General features: G+C 42.7%; 1 protein-coding gene across 3 annotated transcripts in view; it reads right to left on the bottom strand.

Annotated features, from left to right (window-relative positions):
- Window positions 1–19,490, bottom strand: part of SLC35E3 (solute carrier family 35 member E3) — a 29,417-nt gene that overhangs the window by 7,333 nt on the left and 2,594 nt on the right. Inside the window, exons 3-5 of one of the 3 annotated variants that reach the window (XM_032170698.2) lie at window positions 16,075–16,233; window positions 10,478–10,560; window positions 3–5,026 (exon numbers count right to left, since the gene is read on the bottom strand). In XM_032170698.2, the coding sequence (XP_032026589.1) occupies window positions 4,840–5,026; window positions 10,478–10,560; window positions 16,075–16,233 (429 nt within the window). In that variant the 3' untranslated portion in view covers window positions 3–4,839. Of the gene's footprint in view, window positions 1–2; window positions 5,027–8,364; window positions 9,677–10,477; window positions 10,561–16,074; window positions 16,234–19,490 lie in introns of those variants that run through there. The other 2 variants (XM_032170699.2, XM_058425447.1) reach the window with 2 other exon arrangements.

Genomic DNA, 19,490 nt, shown 5'->3' with positions numbered 1-19,490 from the left:
TTTTAAACTGAGAAAAGGAGAATTGAGAAAACAGGAAACTGACTTTTTTGGGGGGGAGAGTAAGACAAACAGGAAAAGGAAAATGAAGACATGTGGTTGATACAGATCGTTGGATTTCAAAAGGAAAAGTCTATGGATAACTGAAAAAAATAAATATTTAGAAGTGCATAGTCTTGGCTGGTTAAATAAACATCCATGCTTGTTCTTGTGGCATAGTAGTTATGAGACATTTTTAGTTAAATGCAAAAATGTGAATTACTATAGTTTGAGTGATATGCTGCTTTCCAAATTAAAAGAAGCATAACAAAAACATTCCCCAAATACTCATAAATAATTCATTGAATTGGCAATAATTCACCTCCTAATGACTTCATATGAAGTATAAAGTAACTTGGATACATCAGAAGAAATCCTATCTTTTAATATAAGAAAGTAATATGATTACATTAAATGTGTCTCATATAAGTTATAAAAATGGTTATCTATGAGTAAAGAAATGCTTGTGAACAAAAAAAATTGATCTTATAAAGGTCAAACAGGCCGGGCCCGGTGGCTCACACCTGTAATCCCAGCACTTTGGGAGGCTGAGGCGGACGGATCACCTGAGGTCAGGAGTTCAAGACCAGCCTGGTCAACATGGTGAAACCCTCTCTCTACAAAAATACAAAAAATTAGCTGGGCATGATGGTGGGTGCCTGTAGTCTCAGCTACTCGGAAGGCAGAGGCGGGAGAATCGCTTGAATCCAGGAAGAGGAGGTTGCAGTGAACTGAGATTGAGCCACAGCAACCAAGCCTGGGAGACAGAGGAAACTCTGTCTCAACAAATAAAATAAAAAAATAAAAATAAAAATAAAGGTCAAACAAACCAAACCCTTCTGATTAATTTATTCAAATCTGCTTTTATTACAAGCAAATGAGAAATTACAATTTTAATCTGAAAAAGCAGAATCAGGGGATTTTGGAGCTGGACAGTCCCCTGGAAATTATTTGGATCAAAGCCCTCATTTTATAGGTGAAGAAACTGAGAAGTAAGATTCGAGCAACTTGTCCAAAGGCTTTGCCAAAGGCTATACCAGTGAATGGCAGAGTCTGGACTGGAAGTCCCAGTGCTGCCATCCAGGCTAGACCTGTTCCACTGCATGCTACTAGCTCCTGGGCTGAGACCGGCCTTTTGCTTGGCAGGTTTCTTTCTTTCGAAACTATTAATTATTGTATTTTTTGTAGAGACAGGGTTTCGCCATGATGCCCAGGCTGGTCTTGAACTTCTGAGCTCAAGAGATCCACCTGCCTTGGCCTCTCAAAGTGTTGGGATTACAGGCATAAGCCACAGTGCCCGGCCCATTTTCCTCCTGCCTCTTTGTTCCTTCTCTGTTTCTTTTGCAGCATGATGTTCTATCATCGTATACCAGAGTTCCTCAACTTCAGTTATAGTCTGTTCTTTCTTTATGCTATCTTCTTCAGCAAGCTCATCTTGGTCTGTTTTCTTCCTTATCAGGCAAACCCCAGAAACTCCTGTTTTATCTCCACTCCAACTAAACATATTCCTGAGTTCTGGGCCTCTATAAACTGATTATTTGATTAACATCTTTTTTTTTTTTTTTCTGAGATAGAGTCTCTCTCTGTCACCCAGGCTGGAGTGCAGTGGTGCAATCTCAGCTCACTGCAGCTTCTGCCTCCCAGATTCAAGTGATTCTCCTGCCTCAGCCTCCTAAGTAGCTGGGATTATAGGCATGCACCACCACACACAGCTAATTTTTGTATTTTTAGTAGAGATAGGGTTTCACCATGTTGGCCAGGCTGGTCTCGAACTCCTGATCTCAAGTGATCTGCCTGCCTCAGCCTCCCAAAGTGCTGGGATTACAAGCCTGAGCCACCATGCCTGGCCAACATCTTTAATTGGATATCTCAGTATCAAGAAGGCCCATAATCTTCCTCTGCCTCATCCCTCTCCTCAGTCCTCTTCTTGTGTTTCCCAGTTCAGAGAATGGCACCATTCTCTATCAAGCTGTGCAAATCAGACATGTGTGATTTGTTGTTGTTGTTGAGACAGGTTCTCACTCTGTCACCCAGGCTAGAGTGCAGTGGCGTGATCATGGCGCACTGAAGCCTCAACTTCCTGGGCTCAGGAGATCCTCCCACCTCAGCCTCCTGAGTAGCTGGGACCACAGGCCCACACCACCATGCCCAGCTAATTTTGTATTCTGTGTAGAGATGGGGTTTCATCATGTTGCCCAGGCTGGTCTCGAACTCCTGCACTCAAGCAATAAACCCACCTCGGCCTCCCAAAGTGCTGGGATTACAGGCATGAGCCACCACGCCCAGCTGAAGTGTGATCCTTAACTTCACCCCTTCTCATGCCCTCCATTTCCAATCCATCTCCAGTCCAGTTGGTTCCAGCTACTCAATTCTCTTGAATATTTCCACTTATCTCATTCCACTACCTTTCAAGCTACCACCATCTCTAACTACAGTCATCTCCCAACTAACTGGTCTCCTGGCATCTCTCTGGTTCTCCTCCATAGCCTCCAGGTATTGTAGGGCCTGAGGCCTATCTACCTTCCCAGGTGCATGACACACCATATCTCCCCACTCCCAAATTTAGTCTCCAGACTCCACCCTTTTTACAGTTCTTTAAAATCATCACAATTCCTTCAACCACTGGGCATTTGTATGTGCTATTCCCTCTTTCCAGAATGCAATACCCTCCCTCTGCCTAGCTAGCTAACTTCTATATATCTGACTGCAGCTCAAACTTTCTTCATGGACTCCCTCCACAAGTGCCAAGCCTGGGCCAGATTATTTTGTTACGTGCTTACAGAACCATGTTCCCTTTAGCATTCATTGAGTTTGCTGCTTAATTATTCTTGTCTTGTCTTGTTTTTGTTTAGTCCTATCTCTAATACTAGACAAATGTTCCTTAAGGTCATAGGAAATATAGGACTGTCTCTGCATAAAAACTGTTTTATATCCATAATGCCTAGGACAGTACCTGGCACACAGTATATGCTCAATTAATTTTTGTTGAATGAATGCAATTATCATTATATTCCTGATATTAGCAGGTATAATCCAGTTTAAGTTTGGGAACAGAAAGACAAAATGGACCACATCTAATAAATCTGGTCTTTCTTTTATTATTTATTTACTTTTGAGACACAGTTTTGCTCTTGTTGCCCAGCTAATTTACCAATATAAAATGCTCAATATAAAACAGCTAACAAACAAGTTCAATTCCATTTATAGTCTTTTCTTTGGGCCATTTAAACATAGGGCTTTTTTTTTTTTTGAGATGGAGTTTCACTCTTGTTGCCCAGGCTGGAGAGCAATGGCATGATCTCGGCTCACCGCAACCTCTGCCTCCTGGGTTCAAGCGATTCTCCTGCCTCAGCCTCCCGAGTAGCTGGGATTACAGGCATGCGCCACCACGCCTGGCTAATTTTGTATTTTTAGTAGAGACGGGGTTTCTCCATGTTGGTCAGACTGGTCTTGAACTCCCAACCTCAGGTGATCTGCCCGCCTCAACCTTGCAAAGTGCTCGGATTACAGGTGTGAACCTCTGAGATTGGCTGCCATTTTGTTTTTTAACTCCATATAGTTTCTATAGTTCACTGAAAACTCAAAAGAGATGACCTATAAATGTATGAATAATGTATGATTTCTTACATCAATTTTCTACTAGAAAAAAATCATACTTTTAGAATTGGATTTTGTCTTAGTCATCTTTATTACACTTTATAAATGAGATTTCATTTATATAAATCAGGAAGCTAAACTAAAATAGAAACACTGGATTTAAATTCTGATTTGAATACTCTGATCAAAATAACAAATCTTACACTGGGAAACCATCTATCAGCAAGCAGAGAGCTACTGTGTGTCCTTCCTTAGAAGAGTATGAACACTGAGAACCCACAGCACATTTGCAGTACAGTAACAGCAATTCCTCTGTCATTATCACAGAACTTTAATTTTCATGTACTTTGCTGGGACCAACCAAACCATCCCATATATATATCCACATATATATGGGATGGTATATACATACACATGTATATGTGTGTGTATATATATATGTATACACACACACACATATACACACACACACACACATATATATATATATATATGGAGAGAGAGAGAGAGACAGCGTCTTGCTCTGTCACCCAGGCTGGAGTGCAGTGGTGCGATCTTGGCTCATTGCAACCTCTGCCTCCCAGGCTTAAGCGATTCTCATGTCTCAGCCTCTCAAGTAGCTGGGATTACAGGTGTGCACCACCACACCAGGCTAACCATCCCATACATTTTATACAATCATTTTTAAAAAGAAGCATGAACCATTTTGGTTTTAGAGAATTAATTTTTTTAAAAAAAGAGACTCTTAAAAAAAGTCATTATATGAATAAAATTTCCCTTGTGTTAATTCTGACAAATCATTCCATCATTGAATCAGTCACCAATTTTTTTTTTTTTGAAACGGAGTTTCACTCTTGTTGCCCAGGCTGGAGAGCAATGGTACGATCTCAGCTCACTGCAACCTCCGCCTCTCGGGTTCAAGCGATTCTCCTGCCTCAGTCTCCCGAGTAGCTGGGATTATAGGCATGTGCCACCATGCCTGGCTAATTTTGTATTATTAGTTGAGACGGGGTTTCTCCATGTTGGTTAGGCTGGTCTCGAACTCCCGACCTCAGGTGATCCGCTGGCCTTGGCCTCCCAAAGTGCTGGGATTACAGGCATGAGCCACCGTGCCTGGCCCAGTTTTTTTTTTTTTTTAATAGCTTGCACACTTAACAATATTTTTTATCTTCTTGGGACAACATTCTTTTCTCCACAAAAACCCAATTAAGGACGTTGTGCCAGTTTACTCTTACTTCCTTCCTGTTCACTGAGCTTAAAGTGGGTATAGGCAAGAATGCCAAATAATGTACATAAAATGCCAAGGCCCTGATTAATGGACAGTGGATCCTTAAATAAAACGTATCCTCCAAATAAAGTAATGCAGAACTTGAAGTGCCCGAACATGTTATAGCTGACGTTTTTGGATAAGGATAAAAAGGAATAACAAGATAGATGTTATATTTAAACACACACTCTCACACTGCATAAAACAACCCAAAAGCAGCCCATCCCATGTAAAGAACAATGGGACCAGGCATGGCAGATCATGCTTGTAATCCTAGCACTTTGGGAAGCTGAGGTGGTGGATCACTTGAGGCTGGGAATTTGAGACCAGCCTGGCCATCATGGTGAAACCCTGTCTCTACAAAAAATACAAAAATTAGCTGGGCATGGTGGCGCATGCCTTCAATCCCAGCTACTCGGGAGCCTGAGGCATGAGAATCGCTTAAACCCAGGAGGTGGAGGTTGCAGTGAGCCGAGAATGCACAACTGCACTCCAGTCCAGGTGACAGAACAAGACTGTTTAAAAAAAGAGAATAATGGAAACTTCTTAGTTTCTTCAGGTAGGTTTTAGCGATTGATTAATCAGAGACACAAGACTGCCTCAACCATTCCTACTGACCTCCAAAAAAGAAAAGGGTTACAATATAAAAGGAAAGACATTCAAACAAGGTCCAGGGAAGGTATTTTGTACAGCAATTTATAATTATGTTTTACAGTGGTGTTTCCTTGGGAAATGAAGTGAGATATATAAGGTACCAAAGAGCTAACTTGAGTTTAGGAGGGAAAAGGGGGAGAGAGAGGGAGTAATATTGAGCACCAACTATACACCAAACACCATGCTGGGCGATTTACATGAAATCATCGAAGTTAGGCATCACGTTTACCTTCACTGCAGGCTCACTCTTCCTATTTACGGTTGTAGAGGCTCAGAGATTTTAAGTAACATGCCCCAGATTACAGAGCTATTAAGTAGCAGAGTTGGAGTCCAAACATAAATGGGTCTATTTAACTCCAAAGCCCATGTTCTAATCCAAAATACTGCCAGTAACGTGCCACTGGATTAAGGTTTTTCCAAATCATTGTTCCTTTAAAAAGCAAACTAAACACACACACACACCATTTAAAAATTACTTGTGGCCAGGCACGGTGGCTCATGCCTCTAATCCTAATCCCAGCACTTTGGGAGGCCAAGGTGCGTGGATCACCTGAGGTCAGGAGTTCAGGACCAGCCTGACCAACATGGAGAAACCCTGTCTCTACTAATAATACAAAATTAGCCGGGTGTGGTGGTGCATGCCTGTAATCCCAGCTACTTGGGAGGCTGAGGCAGGAGAATCGCTTGAACCTGGGAGGCAGAGGTTGCAGTGAGCCGAGATCATTGCACTCCAGCCTGGGCAACGAGAGCGAAACTCCATCTCACACACACACACACACACACACACACACACACTTATATTTAAATATAATTATTTTTTCTATATGAGTACTTTCTTGTTCTTCAGATGTATGATGTGTGCCTATGTGCTTTTCCTAATTACAACACTAGAAACAGCCACCACTCTGTGCCTCAGTTTCCTCACTATATAAAAGGGGAACAAAATAATAACTCCCAGGGTTATTGTAAGGATTAAAAAAGTTAATATACACAAAGCTTCTAGCATATAGTAAGCACCATATGTGCTAGCTATAATAACATTACCAATAGCAGTACTTATGTATCATAAACACCTGCTTGGTGCTTGACACATTCTCTCAAATACAACCATCCAACATCATAGATCGTACTTCTTCCACTTCATACATTTCATAAGTGGTCAGAGTGAGACCCTGAGAGTTCCCACACTAGTCAGGCCCACAGGGAGTGGCAGAGCTCGGTGTTCACACCTGGACCTGTCTGACCTCCAAGCCCACCTAAGCAGCCTGGAGGTTCCCACTGGGCAGCAGCAGTGCCTCAGGAGAGCACGGGCCGTGTCACCAGGTGCATGTGGTGGCTTGATCCCATGAAGGTGACTTCCTGAGACATAGAGATCTTCCCAAGGTTACTGGCAATAGTCATAATATGTTTTATTTTCAATTATGAGCTATCTTCATGTGCACTGGCTCTAACACTTTAAATTTCTTTACTCCTCAGCTTCTCTTTTATTTATACTAGAAGGAAGTCAAATTTAAAGAAACTATTTATGAATCCTTTTGTAAAAACAACAACAGAAGAGCAGTCTACATGTGGTATTTCCAGTTCTACACTTTACTCCAGGTAGGCTGTCACTCCAGCCCTCAGAATGTTCTGGTCAAACCCAGTGCCCTCCACCTCACTCAGCCCCTCAATGGTGACCAGTCTCCTTGAACTTGGCCTGCCAGCGGCATCTGACACAGACACCGACCCTACCCCCTCCTCCTTACTCTGGTTCTGTGCCACTCTCCTCCTTCCTTCCACCTCTGACTGCTCCTTCTCATCCTCCACCTAGTTTCTCTCATGTCTCTGAATTCCAAATACTGGACTCAAACCCAACACTCAATCTTTGGACTTATTTTCTTCTACTTGTCTGCTTGGTAATCTCAACTAGTCTCACCATTTTAAGCCACAGCTTCATATTGCTGACTCCCTGTGATGCCTCCTGCTGAGATGTCACCTTTGAACCCTCAGACTTGTTTATCCAAAACTGAGCACCTGGCTGGGTGTGGTGGCTCACAATTGTAATCCCAGCACTTTGGAAGGCTGAGGTGGGAAGAACGCTTGAGCCCAACAGTTCGAGGTTGCAGTGAACCATGATTGCGCCACTTCACCCCAGCCTGGGTGACAGAGCAAGACCCTGTCTCAAAAACAACAACAAAAAAACACTCCCCAAACTGAGCACCTGATCTTCCTCCCCAGCCCCAAACCTCCTTCTGGCTATCCTATCTTAGTTGATGGCAATTCCATTCTACCAGGTGCTCAGGTCAAAAACCATGTAAATCAGCCTTGTTTTCTCTTTCTCCACATCCAACTAGGCAGCAAAACCTGTTGGCTCTTCTTAGAAATATATCCAGAATCCAGTCACTTCTCACTATATCCACTGCTATCATACTGGTAGCCACTATTACTTCTAAATTAGAACATCGTAGCAGTCTCCTGAGTTTCCTGTGCCTCTTTCAGTCCAGTAGTTCTCAACCATGGGTGATTCTGCTGTGTGGACAATCTTTGGAGGCATTTTTGGTTGTCCCAATTGGGGAAAGGGTATGTATGCTACTGGCATCGGGTGGTAGAGCCCAGGCCTGCTGAAAACATCCTACAGTGTACTAAACAGGCCTGCACTAAGAACTGTCCAGCCCAAAAAGTCAACAGCCCAGAGGTTGAGAAATCCTTCTTAAGTCTATTCTCAACACAGGATCCCTGAGTGATTCTATGATTTATTTTATTTTAAAAAACTTTTTGTAGAGACAGGCTTACTATGTTGCCCAGACTGGTCTCGAACTCCTGGGCTCAAGGGATCCTCCTGTCTTGGCCTTCCAAAGTGTTGGAATGACAGGCATGAGCCATTGCACCCGGCCCACTGGGTGCTTCTATTAGAATGTATGTAAAATCATGTTACTTCTCTGCTCAAAATGCTAATGGCTTCTCATCTTACTCAGTTTAACAGCCCTTATGTAAACGCCTTACTCAATTCAGTTCTGTGTTACTTCTCAGCCTACCACATTCCCTCCTTTGCTCAACCTGCTCCAACCACACAGGCTTCCTTGGTTCTTTTAGGGCCTCGCACCTGCTGTTGCCTCTGCCTGGAATGTTCTTTCCTCCTGATCTGCATGGAGCAACCGCATTTCCTTCAGGTCTTTACTCAAATGTTGTGTTCCCACTGAGGCCTTCCTGACTAGCCCTGCCTAGAACTTCAATGCTGTCTATGACATTTCACATTCTCTTCCCTGCTTTATTTTTACTCCTTGGCAGTTAACACTATCCAACACTGTAAATAAATATTTAATTGTTTTCTATTTCTAGTCTTCCTCACCAGAATTCAAGCCTGTGAGAGCAAAGACTTTTGTCTATGTGGTTCATTACTGTATCCCCGGTGCCTGGCACATAGTAGATGTTCAGTATATAAATATTTTTATAGCAATGAATGGTTTAGTGGGTATTCAATAAATACTTATTGAATAAATTTGTTTTAAATCAGAACACATATTTGGATGCCTTGATTGGGTAGTATGATGTACAAATTTGGGGACTAGACTGCATGGGTTCAAATCTGGACATCCCATTTGTCAGCTGTGTGCCTTAAGTGTGCCTTAAGTGAGTTGGTTAACCTCTCTGTGCCTCTATTTTTTCTATAAACTAAAATGACAGACTTTACCTCACAGAGCTGCTGTGAGAATTAAATGGACTAATACATACAAAATGTTTCTAACAGTGTCTGACACAAAATAAATATTTTTTTAAGTATTGGTTTTCTAAAAAACTTGTCGCTGTTGTTTTTTGTTGACAGTTGGCAAATATCCTACTTGTTTACTTCCTGGGGAAATTCATTCGTTGCATTTGTCTAAGGGTGGGCGCAGAGTGAAATGTGAAGAGAAATAGGATGACAAGCAGAATGGTATAAATGGACCGTTGAATTTGACCTTTAACATATAACTTCATTTCTATGTTTTCTTTTTTTTTTTTTTTTTTGGTAGAGATAGGGTCTCCCTATGTTGCCCAGGCTGGTCTCAAACTCCTGGGCTCAAGCGATCCTCCTGCCTCGGCCTCCCACAGTGTTGGAATTACAGACGTGAGCCATGGCACCCGGCCAATGACTTCATTTCTTGACTTGAAATAATATTGAGAAAAACAGGCACACCCATATCCAAATAAGTACAAACACATATTCCATAGCCAGATGCCAGTGGCCTGAAATTATCTTTTGTTATTTGTTAACCATTCCTCTACTTTGTTACTATAAATACCTGAAAATTGTTTGAAAATCCAAACCTCCACCTCACTGTTCATTCGAAAAATATTTAATCTCACTGTCTGTAAGAAATGGTACTCTGAGTTAATTTTCGTAAGGGAAAAGGTGACCTATTACATAAGAAAATTCAGAAACATTCATGACACAAAAAGCTAACCCACTTCTTCAGTTCATATTTCTTTCTTTTTTTTTCTTAAGACAGAGTCTTGCTCTGTTGCCCAGGCTGGAGTACAGTGGCATAATCTCGGCTCACTGTAACTTCCGACTCCCCAGTTCAAGCAATTCTTGTGCCTCAGCCTCCTCAGTAGCTGGGATTACAGGTGTGCACCACCTAACCCAGCTAATTTATATATTTTTTGTAGAGACGGGGTTTCACCATGTTATCCAGGCTGGTCTTGAACTCCTGGCCTTAAGCGATCCACCCGCCTCGGCCTCGTGAAGTGTTGGGATTACAGGTGTGAGCCACCACACTCGCCCCTTCAGTTCATATTTCTTTAAAATCCTTTAGTGTGTAAAGATACAGTAAAAGGCTAAAAATAACTCTCTCTACTCAATTTAGGCCGTGCAATACTTAGTGTGAGATTCAAATAAGGCAATGAATGTAAAAGTTTTGGAAAATATAAAAGATGATGCATTTGTAAGTTATATGAAAAGGATACGTGACAGGTGAAGTGTTCCCAATGATCCAATAAATTGACAAGTTCACCATGAAAGCTATTACTCCAGATAGCAGCACCATAAGCTACAAATAAACCAAAAGAACCATTAATGCAAAGCACTGCAATCATAATCATCAAGCAAAGATACATTTCATTCGGCATTTTAAAAAATTCAAATATCAACCATTAATAAATGAGATTAGAAAGAGAGGGCCGGGTGCGGTGGCTCACGCCTGTAATCCCAGCACTTTGGGAGGCCGAAGCAGGCGGATCACGAGTTCAGGAGATTGAGACCACGGTGAAACCCCGTCTCTACTAAAAATACAAAAAATTAGCTGGGCGCAGTGGCGGGCGCCTGTAGTCCCAGCTACTTGGGAGGCTGAGGCAGGAGAATAGCATGAACCCGGAAGGCAGAGCTTGCAGTGAGCTGAGATCGCGCCACTGCACTCCAGCCTGGGTGACAGAGTGAGACTCCATCTCAAAAAAAAAAAAAAAGAAAGAGAATTTGGGAGACAGTAAGAATTCCAAGTAAAAAAGCAGAATGAACAGTGTTTAGAAAAAACGTAATTTTTTCCACAAGAATCAACGAAAAATACTGCAATAACATCCTTTCTGTGATTGTGAATTTCCAGGTTCATTTTTCTTATTAATCTAAAGAAAAAGTATACATATGCATTATTATTATTGTAAATCAGACAATAAAGAAAAGCAAAAATAATATAAAGAATTCTTATAATCCCAACCACCCACACATTAACATCTTGGCATACATCCTTCGAGATCTTTTTCTGTTTTTTTTTTTTTTTTTTTTTTTGAGACGGAGTTTCACTCTGTCACCCAGGCTGGAGTGCAGTGGCACGATCTTGGCTCACTGCAACCTCCATCCTCCAGGTTCAAATGATTCTCCTTCCTCAGCCTCCCGAGTAGCTAGGACTACAGGCGCCCACCACCATGCCCAGCTAATTTTGTTTTTGTATTTTTAGTAGAGACGGGGTTTCACCGTGTTAGCCGGGATGGTCTCGGCTAGTCTCGATCTCCTGAACTCGTGATCTGCCCGCCTCAGCCTCCCAAAGTGCTGGGATTACAGGCGTGAGCCACCACACCCAGCCGATCGTGTGATTTTTGTTTTTAATTCTGTTTACATAGTGTATCCCATTTATTGACTTTTGTATGTTAAATCATCCCCACATCCCTGGTATGAAACCCACTTGATCATGGTGGATTACTTTTTGATATGTCGTTGGATTCAGTTAGCTAGTATTTTGTTAGGGATTTTAGCATCTATGTTCATCAAGGATATTGGTCTTTAGTTTTCTTTTTTGGTTGTGTCCTTTCCTGGCTTTGGTATTAGGGTAATGCTGGCTTCATATGGAAAAAAAAAAAAAGTTAGTTGACACAATGCCCTACTTTGAGTCAAGGATGCCTCCTAGAGACATTAAGGAATGAAGATGACTTTCCCTCACACTAAATGGCCTCAGCCTGCTGTGGTCTTGGTTTCTTTGCCTTTTTTTTTTTTTTAAATGGCTTTTCTGCTGCTGTCCTCATTTTAAAACCTGTTAGAAGGCTACCAAAAAAATCCTCTCTCCTTGTAGTATAAGGTCTCTAGGCTGCAATGGTTTGAAACCAGATAACCAGAATGGCTAGGACTTTTGCAAAGTGGAAATATTATCTGATAGATGGTCCAATGACCTCTACTTTAGAAAAAAGTGTATATGGTAAAATATATAAATTTGAAACAACTACTGGTCTACTTAGGGGAAGCAGAGCAGAGCACTGGAGAACACAGACTTTGGACCCAGAAGGCATGTATCCAAATTGTGGCTCTGCTTATTAGCTGTGGGATTGCGAGCCAGTTACTAACTCTCTATCTCTCGGTTTCCTTATCAGTAAAAATAGTAACAATGATGATATAGTTTGGATGTTTGTTCCCTCCAAATCTCATGTTGAAATTTGATCACCAATGTTGGAAGTGAGGCCTAGTAGAAGGTGTTTGGGTTATGGGGCTGGATCCCTCATGAATGGCCTGGTGCCCTCCCCAGGGTAATGAGTGAGTTCTTGCTCTATTAGTTCTCATGAGAGCTAGTTGTTTAAAAGAGACTGGCATTTCCTGCCCCCTCTCTTGCTCCCTCTCTCGCCATGTGACATGCTTGCTCCCCCTTCACCTTCCACCATGACTGTAAGCTTCCTGAGGCCCTCACTAGAAGTAGAAGCCAGCACTAATGCTTCTTGTACTGTCTGCAGAACCATAAGCCAAAATAAACCTCTTTTCTTTATAAATTACTCAGTTTCAGGTATTCTTTTATAACATCATAAAATGGACTAATACAAATAGTATTAGTATAGCATCAACCTAATAAAGTTATGAAGATTAAATAAGTTAATATTTACATAGTGCTTGGAACAGTGCTGGGAAGAGACTAAGGGCTATATAGGTGCTTGATAAATTGATGCAACCAACAAAAAAAAACATTCCCACTGACTGTGTTCCAAGAGTTGTGCAAACTCTTGGGGGAAGCAGGAATTCATGATAAGTAAGTTGTTATGGACTGAATGTTTGTGTCCCCCCCAAATTCCTATGTTGAAATCCTCACCTGCAATGTGATGGTATTGGGAGGTGGGGCCTTTGGGAGGTGACTATGGCATAAGGGTAGAGCCTTCATGAATGGGATTAGTCCCTATGATAAGAGATACAAGAGAGCTTGCTTCTCCTCTTCCTTGTTGTCAGATGAAGATATGGCAAGAAGGCTGCCATCTATAAAGCAGGAAAAGAGCCTTCACCAAGAACCCAACCATACCGGCAGCCTGATCTCAGACTTCCAGACTTCAGAACTGTGAGAAATGAGTATTTGTTGTTTAAGCCACCCAGTCCATTGTAGTTTTGTTATAGCAGCCTGAACTGACTAAGACATAGGAGGATTATACATTCTAACTTAAGATGTCCCCAAAGCATTAGTCCCAGCTGCTTGGGAGGCTGAGGTTGGGGGGATGACTTGAGCTCAGGAGCTTGAGGCCAGCCTGGGCAACATAGCCAGACCCTGTCTCTAAAACATAAAAGTCCCCAAAATACATATCCCTTGATTTGCCAATTCCACTCTTGGGACTCATTTCCATAGGAAAAAAGGTATCAGTACATGAGAACACATGATGTACAAGGATGTTTATCACAATATTGTTCACAGTGGTAAAGAACTGGGAAAAAAGTGAATATGCAGCAGGGCTATTACACAGACACTGGCTGGGCACAGTGGCTCACGGCCGTAATCCCAGCACTTTGGGAGGCGGAGGTGGGTGGATCACTTGAGGTCAGGAGGTCAAGACCAGTCTGGCCAACATGGTGAAACCCCGTCTCTACCAAAAATACAAAAAAATTAGCCAGGCGTGGTGGCGCACACCTGTAATTCCAGCTACTTGGGAGGCTGAGGCACAAGAATCACTTGAACCCAGGAGGTGGAGGTTGCAGTGAACAGAGATCATGCCACTGCACTACAGCCTGGGTGACAGAGTGAAACTCTGTCTCAAAACAAAAACAACAACAACAAAACAGACCCTGAAAAGAATGCGTTGGAGAGATTTTCAGGAGGTATTATTAAGTCAGAAAAACAAGATACAGAAAAGCATATGTAATAGGATTCCACTTTTGTCAAAGAAACAGATGTGGCTGGACATGCTGGCTCATGCCTGTAATCCCAGCACTTTGGGAGGCCGAGGCGGGTGGATCACGAGGTCAAGAGATCGAGACCATCCTGGCCAAGATGGTGAAACCCTGTCTCTACTAAAAATACAAAAATTAGCTGGGCGTGGTGATGTGCGCCTGTTGTCCCAGCTACTCGGGGGTCTGAGGCAGGAGAACCGCTTGAACCCAGGAGGCAGAGTTTGCAGTGAGCTGAGAATTGCACCACTGCACTCCAGCCTGGGCGATACAGCGAGACTCCATCTCAAAAAAAAAAAAAAAGAAAAGAAATAGATGTTTAATTGGTGTGTGTGTGTGTGTGTGTGTGTGTTTATATGGATATTTACAGCATGGAGAAAAATACGGAAGAACAAGCACTTAGAAAGTTAACATGACTTCAAGGGGCACGGATTAGGGGGTAATGGAATGTGGAAGAGTGTGTGGCTAGGAAGGCTGGGGAAGAGGAATCCGCAATAAAAATAGCATCTATGATATCATTCCATATCTAAAATTATACACACATGCATGTGTACCTATGTGTTTATACAAAAGAGATCCATGAAATGATCCTCACCAAAATGGTAAAGGTAATTACCTTAGTATGATAGGGTTCCAGGGGCCCTTCACTTTCTTTTGTTGTTGTTGTTTTGGTTTGGTTTTTTTTTTGAGACAGGGTCTCACTCTGTTGCCCAGGCTGAAATGCAGTGGTGCTATCTTGGCTCACTGCAGCCTTGACCTCCTGGACTCAAGTGATCCTCCCACCCCAGCCTCCCAAGTAGCTGGGACTGCAGGCATGTGCCACCATGCCTGGCTAATTTTTTGATTTTTTTTTTTTTTTGAGACACAGTCTTGCTCTGTGGCCCAGGCTGGAGTGCAGTGGCACAATCTTGGCTCATTGCAACCTCCACCTCCCAGGTTCAAGCAAATCTCGTGCCTCAGCTTCTTGAGTAGCTGGGATTACAGGGAGCATGCCATCACACCCAGCTCCTTTTTTTTTTTTGAGACAGAGGTGTGATCTCAGCTCACTGCAACCTCTGCCTCACGGGTTCAAGCGATTTTCGTCCCTCAGCCTCCTTGAGTAGCTGGGATTATAGGTGTGCGCCACCACGCCTGGCTAATTTTTGTATTTTTAGTAGAGACGGGGTTTTGCCATGTTGGCCAGGCTGGTCTTGAACTCCTGACCTCAGGTGATTTGCCTGCCTTGGTCTCCCAGAGTGCTGGGATTACAGGCATGAGCCACCACACCCAGCCTCAGCTAATTTTTTTGTATTTTTAGTAGAGACTGGGTTTCGCCATGTTGGCCAGGCTGGTCTTGAACTCCTGAGCTCAAGTGATCCACCCGCCTCAGCCTCCCGAAGTCCTGGGATTACAGGCATGAGCCACCACACCCTGCCCATTTTTTAATTTTTTGTAGAGATGAAGTCTTCCTATGTTGCCCAGACTGGTCTAAAACTCCTGGGCTCAAACGATCTGCCCACTTCATCTTTCCAAAGTGCTGCGATTACAGGAGTGAGCCACTGTTCCTGGCCCCTTCACTTTCTTTATATTTTTACATATGTTCAAAATCGATATAGTGATTATAAAGCTATGTTTTCATTGTAAAAAAATTTAACTTAATCTAAATGTCCAAATTATTTGTGGGCTCTAGCTTGACATGGTCAGAACAGTAACCAGGCATCAGAAGACATTAATTATAGTCCTGCTTTTGCCACTGAGTAGCTGCCTCACTCTAGGCAAGTCCCTTCACCTTTGTGTGCCTCAATTTCTTCATCTGAAAAAGAATCCTTACCTTACCTCCTTATATGGTGATTATGAAGATATATGTGAAAATGGATTGGACACAGTGCTCTGAAAACTAAAAATTACATTAATAATGGAGGAGTTATTATTATACTGTTTCTTAGATATCAAATCAATTAGAACTTACCAAAGCAGAAACTGACCAGGGACCAAATATTCCTCCTTCTCCAAACACTGGCTCAAAGAAGGGCACAGCGACCAGCAACATGGCAGATGACATCGGAGCCTGGTAGTACAGCAGCTGCATTGAGTTCACTTGTAATTCATGCTGTTTGGCTCCTACCCACTGAAAATTAGGAGATAAAATGTGTCTGGCACAAAAGAAATAGTATCACATAATCAAAGATGCAACAACTAGAGTCACAAAGATGGGAATGTGGGGTATAGAGTAGGGGAAGATAAAATGTCTAATTATTCTACAAGATTTCAAAGACCAGTAAGCTATATGAATGCCCTTTAAGCACCATGGATGAAAATAGCTCTATAAATTTAATTCTGATAATCTAGCTTCTTCTCAATTCTTAGAAGGAGGAGAAAAGCCCTCTATTTCCTTCTACCTGATCCTAGTAAATAGGGAAAAATAAATGCATATAAGGGCCTACAAGGATAAAAGATCTTGGGAAAATAAGGGAGAAATGGAAATTCAGGTGATTAGGAATACAGATGCAGTGTTGGACTTCATTTCTTTCTAAAAATGGCAAAATTTTAAAAATGGAAGACAGGGTTCCAGGAGCAGTGGCTGACACCTGTAATCCCAGTACTTTGGGAGGCCAAGGCTGGCAGATAACCTGAGGTCAGGAGTTCGAGACCAGCCTGGCCAACATGGTGAAACCCTACCTCTACTAAAAATACAATTAGCCGGGCGTGGTGGTACGCACCTGTGGTCCCAGCTACTCGGGAGGCTGAGCAGGACAATCGCTTGAACCAAGGAGGCGGAGGTTGCAGTGAGCCGAGATCACGCCACTGCACTCCAGCCTCAGTGACAGAGCGAGACTCTGTCTAAAAACAAAAAAACAAAGGAAGACAGAGGTTGGGGGGACATGATGACAATGGGGCATGGGGCAGGTTAGAGATGGCTGCCAATATGTGTGGCTTGAAAAGGTATGTGGTCTTGTCAGTTGCTTTGGAAAACCCAATCAATGGTAGAAGAAATTTTCCTCTCTCTGGATGACTTTTCTGTGGATACTATTCCTCATCCCCCACCAATACACCTAGATACACTGGATAATCACTAACCCTAAAATACCATACCATTCAGTGGAAACAACATCTCAAGACCTCAAATCCCATTCGTCCACAAAATGCTTCACAAATATAACTGAAAAAGAGGCTTTGAAGAAGCTTTAACAGGACTGTTTGGATCAGATCTGGCAAGAACAGCTAGGCTTCTGAATGACTTCTACATACTTCTTGTTCCTGTAGGTCTGGGTATCTTGTTACATGAACTCTAAGTCTATAGAAATTCATCAAGACAAAAATAGAAGAGCAGGGAATTTGAACCATACTCCTGCCAGCTTTAACTAAGAGTCCTCTGTGAATATGAAGGACAAAGAACTGATTCTTCTGCCGCCTGCTCCTCGGGGCGCAGCAGCGAGCAAAAACGGATACAGAGGGTGTGTGCTCACCCCCCTTTCCTTTTGCAGCCTCTCCGGGCAGTCGCGTGTCTTCACCACAGGACTGCCTGGAACAGCAGGGGCTCTCAGGCCTCCACTGTCCCTCAATGCAGCACAGCCTGGCTCCTGCCGCCACCCCTCTAATGCTCTCCTAAGGGCACCATGACCTCCATGGCCATGTCCAGACTCCCTGTGGCCCTTCCTGCGAGCCCTCTTTGCAAAACCTGCAAGTTTTGCTTGGAAGAACTACCCTCTGGTTTGTACTCCTCCCTCACTGCCTCCTGCACTTACAGTTTTTAAGGCAGACGTCTGCCTTCCTCTTTCATCACCCTGACTGATGTCTTTTACTATTTGCTGAGATCTACTGCTCTTCCCTCATCCCTTGAGCATCCTTAACCTTATATTGGCCACAGTCTCCTGGCCATCTCTACTTATATAATCTGCAGGAACTTGTTTAAAATCAACTGGTGCCTTTCTTCTACAAATGGGCTCCTCTTGTGTGGTTCCAATAATTGATGATATAATCTCCCTCAGGGATCACAGCCTTACTTTCCTCACTCTCACAGTCAGTCAGGTTCTCCTATGTTCTCCAAAACGCCCCTGGAGTGCCTTTTAACCTTTCCCTGTCCATTTCCACTGCCCTAGCCCAGGCCCTTCCTGCCTGTCCCGTGAAGTACAGGTAGGTTCCTGACTGCTCTGCCTTTCACCCTTCCTTCCCTCTTACCCACCCTTCATTGCCATCAGTTACTTTTCTAAAGACAGGGGAATGATCAAGTCAGTCCCTGTCTGAACTCCTCTCCTGGTACGTGCTCAATAAAGATATACTTCCTTAGCATGGCTTCACCACCCTGACATCTGGTCTCACCCACTCCTCAGCCTTGTCTTCTCACAATGCACCTACTGCCTAGCCTCACCAAACAAATCAAGTTCTCCAAAAATGCTCCAGACTTGCACGCACACTGCAAGGAAGAGACCAGCTGTCCTTCCCTGCTGAGCTCATTTCTGTGTGCCATTCAATTTAAATTGTTAACTTTTCCATAAAGTCTTACCTCACCGCCCCTCTTTTAGAGCTGCCACTTCCTCCTTGGTGTTCCTCAGAACTTTCCTCCTACCTTGGGGTACATATGCTACTGTGATCAGCTGTCTCCTTGTGTTTCTACACTGCTGGACTGTAGCTGCTTTTCATCTTTGTATCCTCAAGGGTGAACATAATGCAGAAAAGATGTCTGCTGAATGAATGAATGAGTCAACCATCTTTCTACAACTCAAGCTAATAGCTGGTCACTTGTCTTTTAACTCCATTTAATGTCTCCAGCAGTATAAGAGAAACAACATAGAAATTATCCCAAGATACTGTGGGCAGATACAACTTTCTTTAAGAGGAATGTTTTGGGAATATACCTATTTTGTAATAGTACCTTTACCATTTACTGATAAGAAACTGTCCATTAATCTACAATCATTCCTTGGTCAATCTCATTTCAAATATCTACCTTAGGGATATGGAATCCTTTGATTCTAATCTATAGCAATTTTGAGACTTGTGTGAACAAAAATGGTGATAGTGACAGAGATAGTGAGTACTCTGAATCCATTACGTATAAGGAGTACAATTTCTTGCTCCGTTTAATAAGTTGCCTATACTAGGCAAAAACAAGAGCATTTAACAAGAAAGATGAATAGGAATATTCACTAGCCTCTTCTTTTATTTAAACTGCTTCTCTGCCACTAGAAAATGTATTTCCCTGCAGAATATGTTCAAACACTGTCTCTGACATGATCACTACTAGAATGTTTAAGATGCCAGGGCTCTATTACTGAACTCCTAAAATTTCTAACAAGAAAGCCTTAGTTTATAACTAGTGGATGTTTGTGAAAAAAGTAAAATTGGTTACACATTTTGGCTTTGATTCCCCATGCAGGCACACCC

This window comes from Hylobates moloch, unplaced genomic scaffold (genome assembly GCF_009828535.3).
Source record: "Hylobates moloch isolate HMO894 unplaced genomic scaffold, HMol_V3 SCAFFOLD_12, whole genome shotgun sequence".
NCBI classification, from domain to species: Eukaryota; Metazoa; Chordata; class Mammalia; order Primates; family Hylobatidae; genus Hylobates; species Hylobates moloch.
The sequence above is the reverse complement of the archived record's forward strand: the minus strand, read 5'-3'. Positions and strand labels throughout refer to the sequence as shown.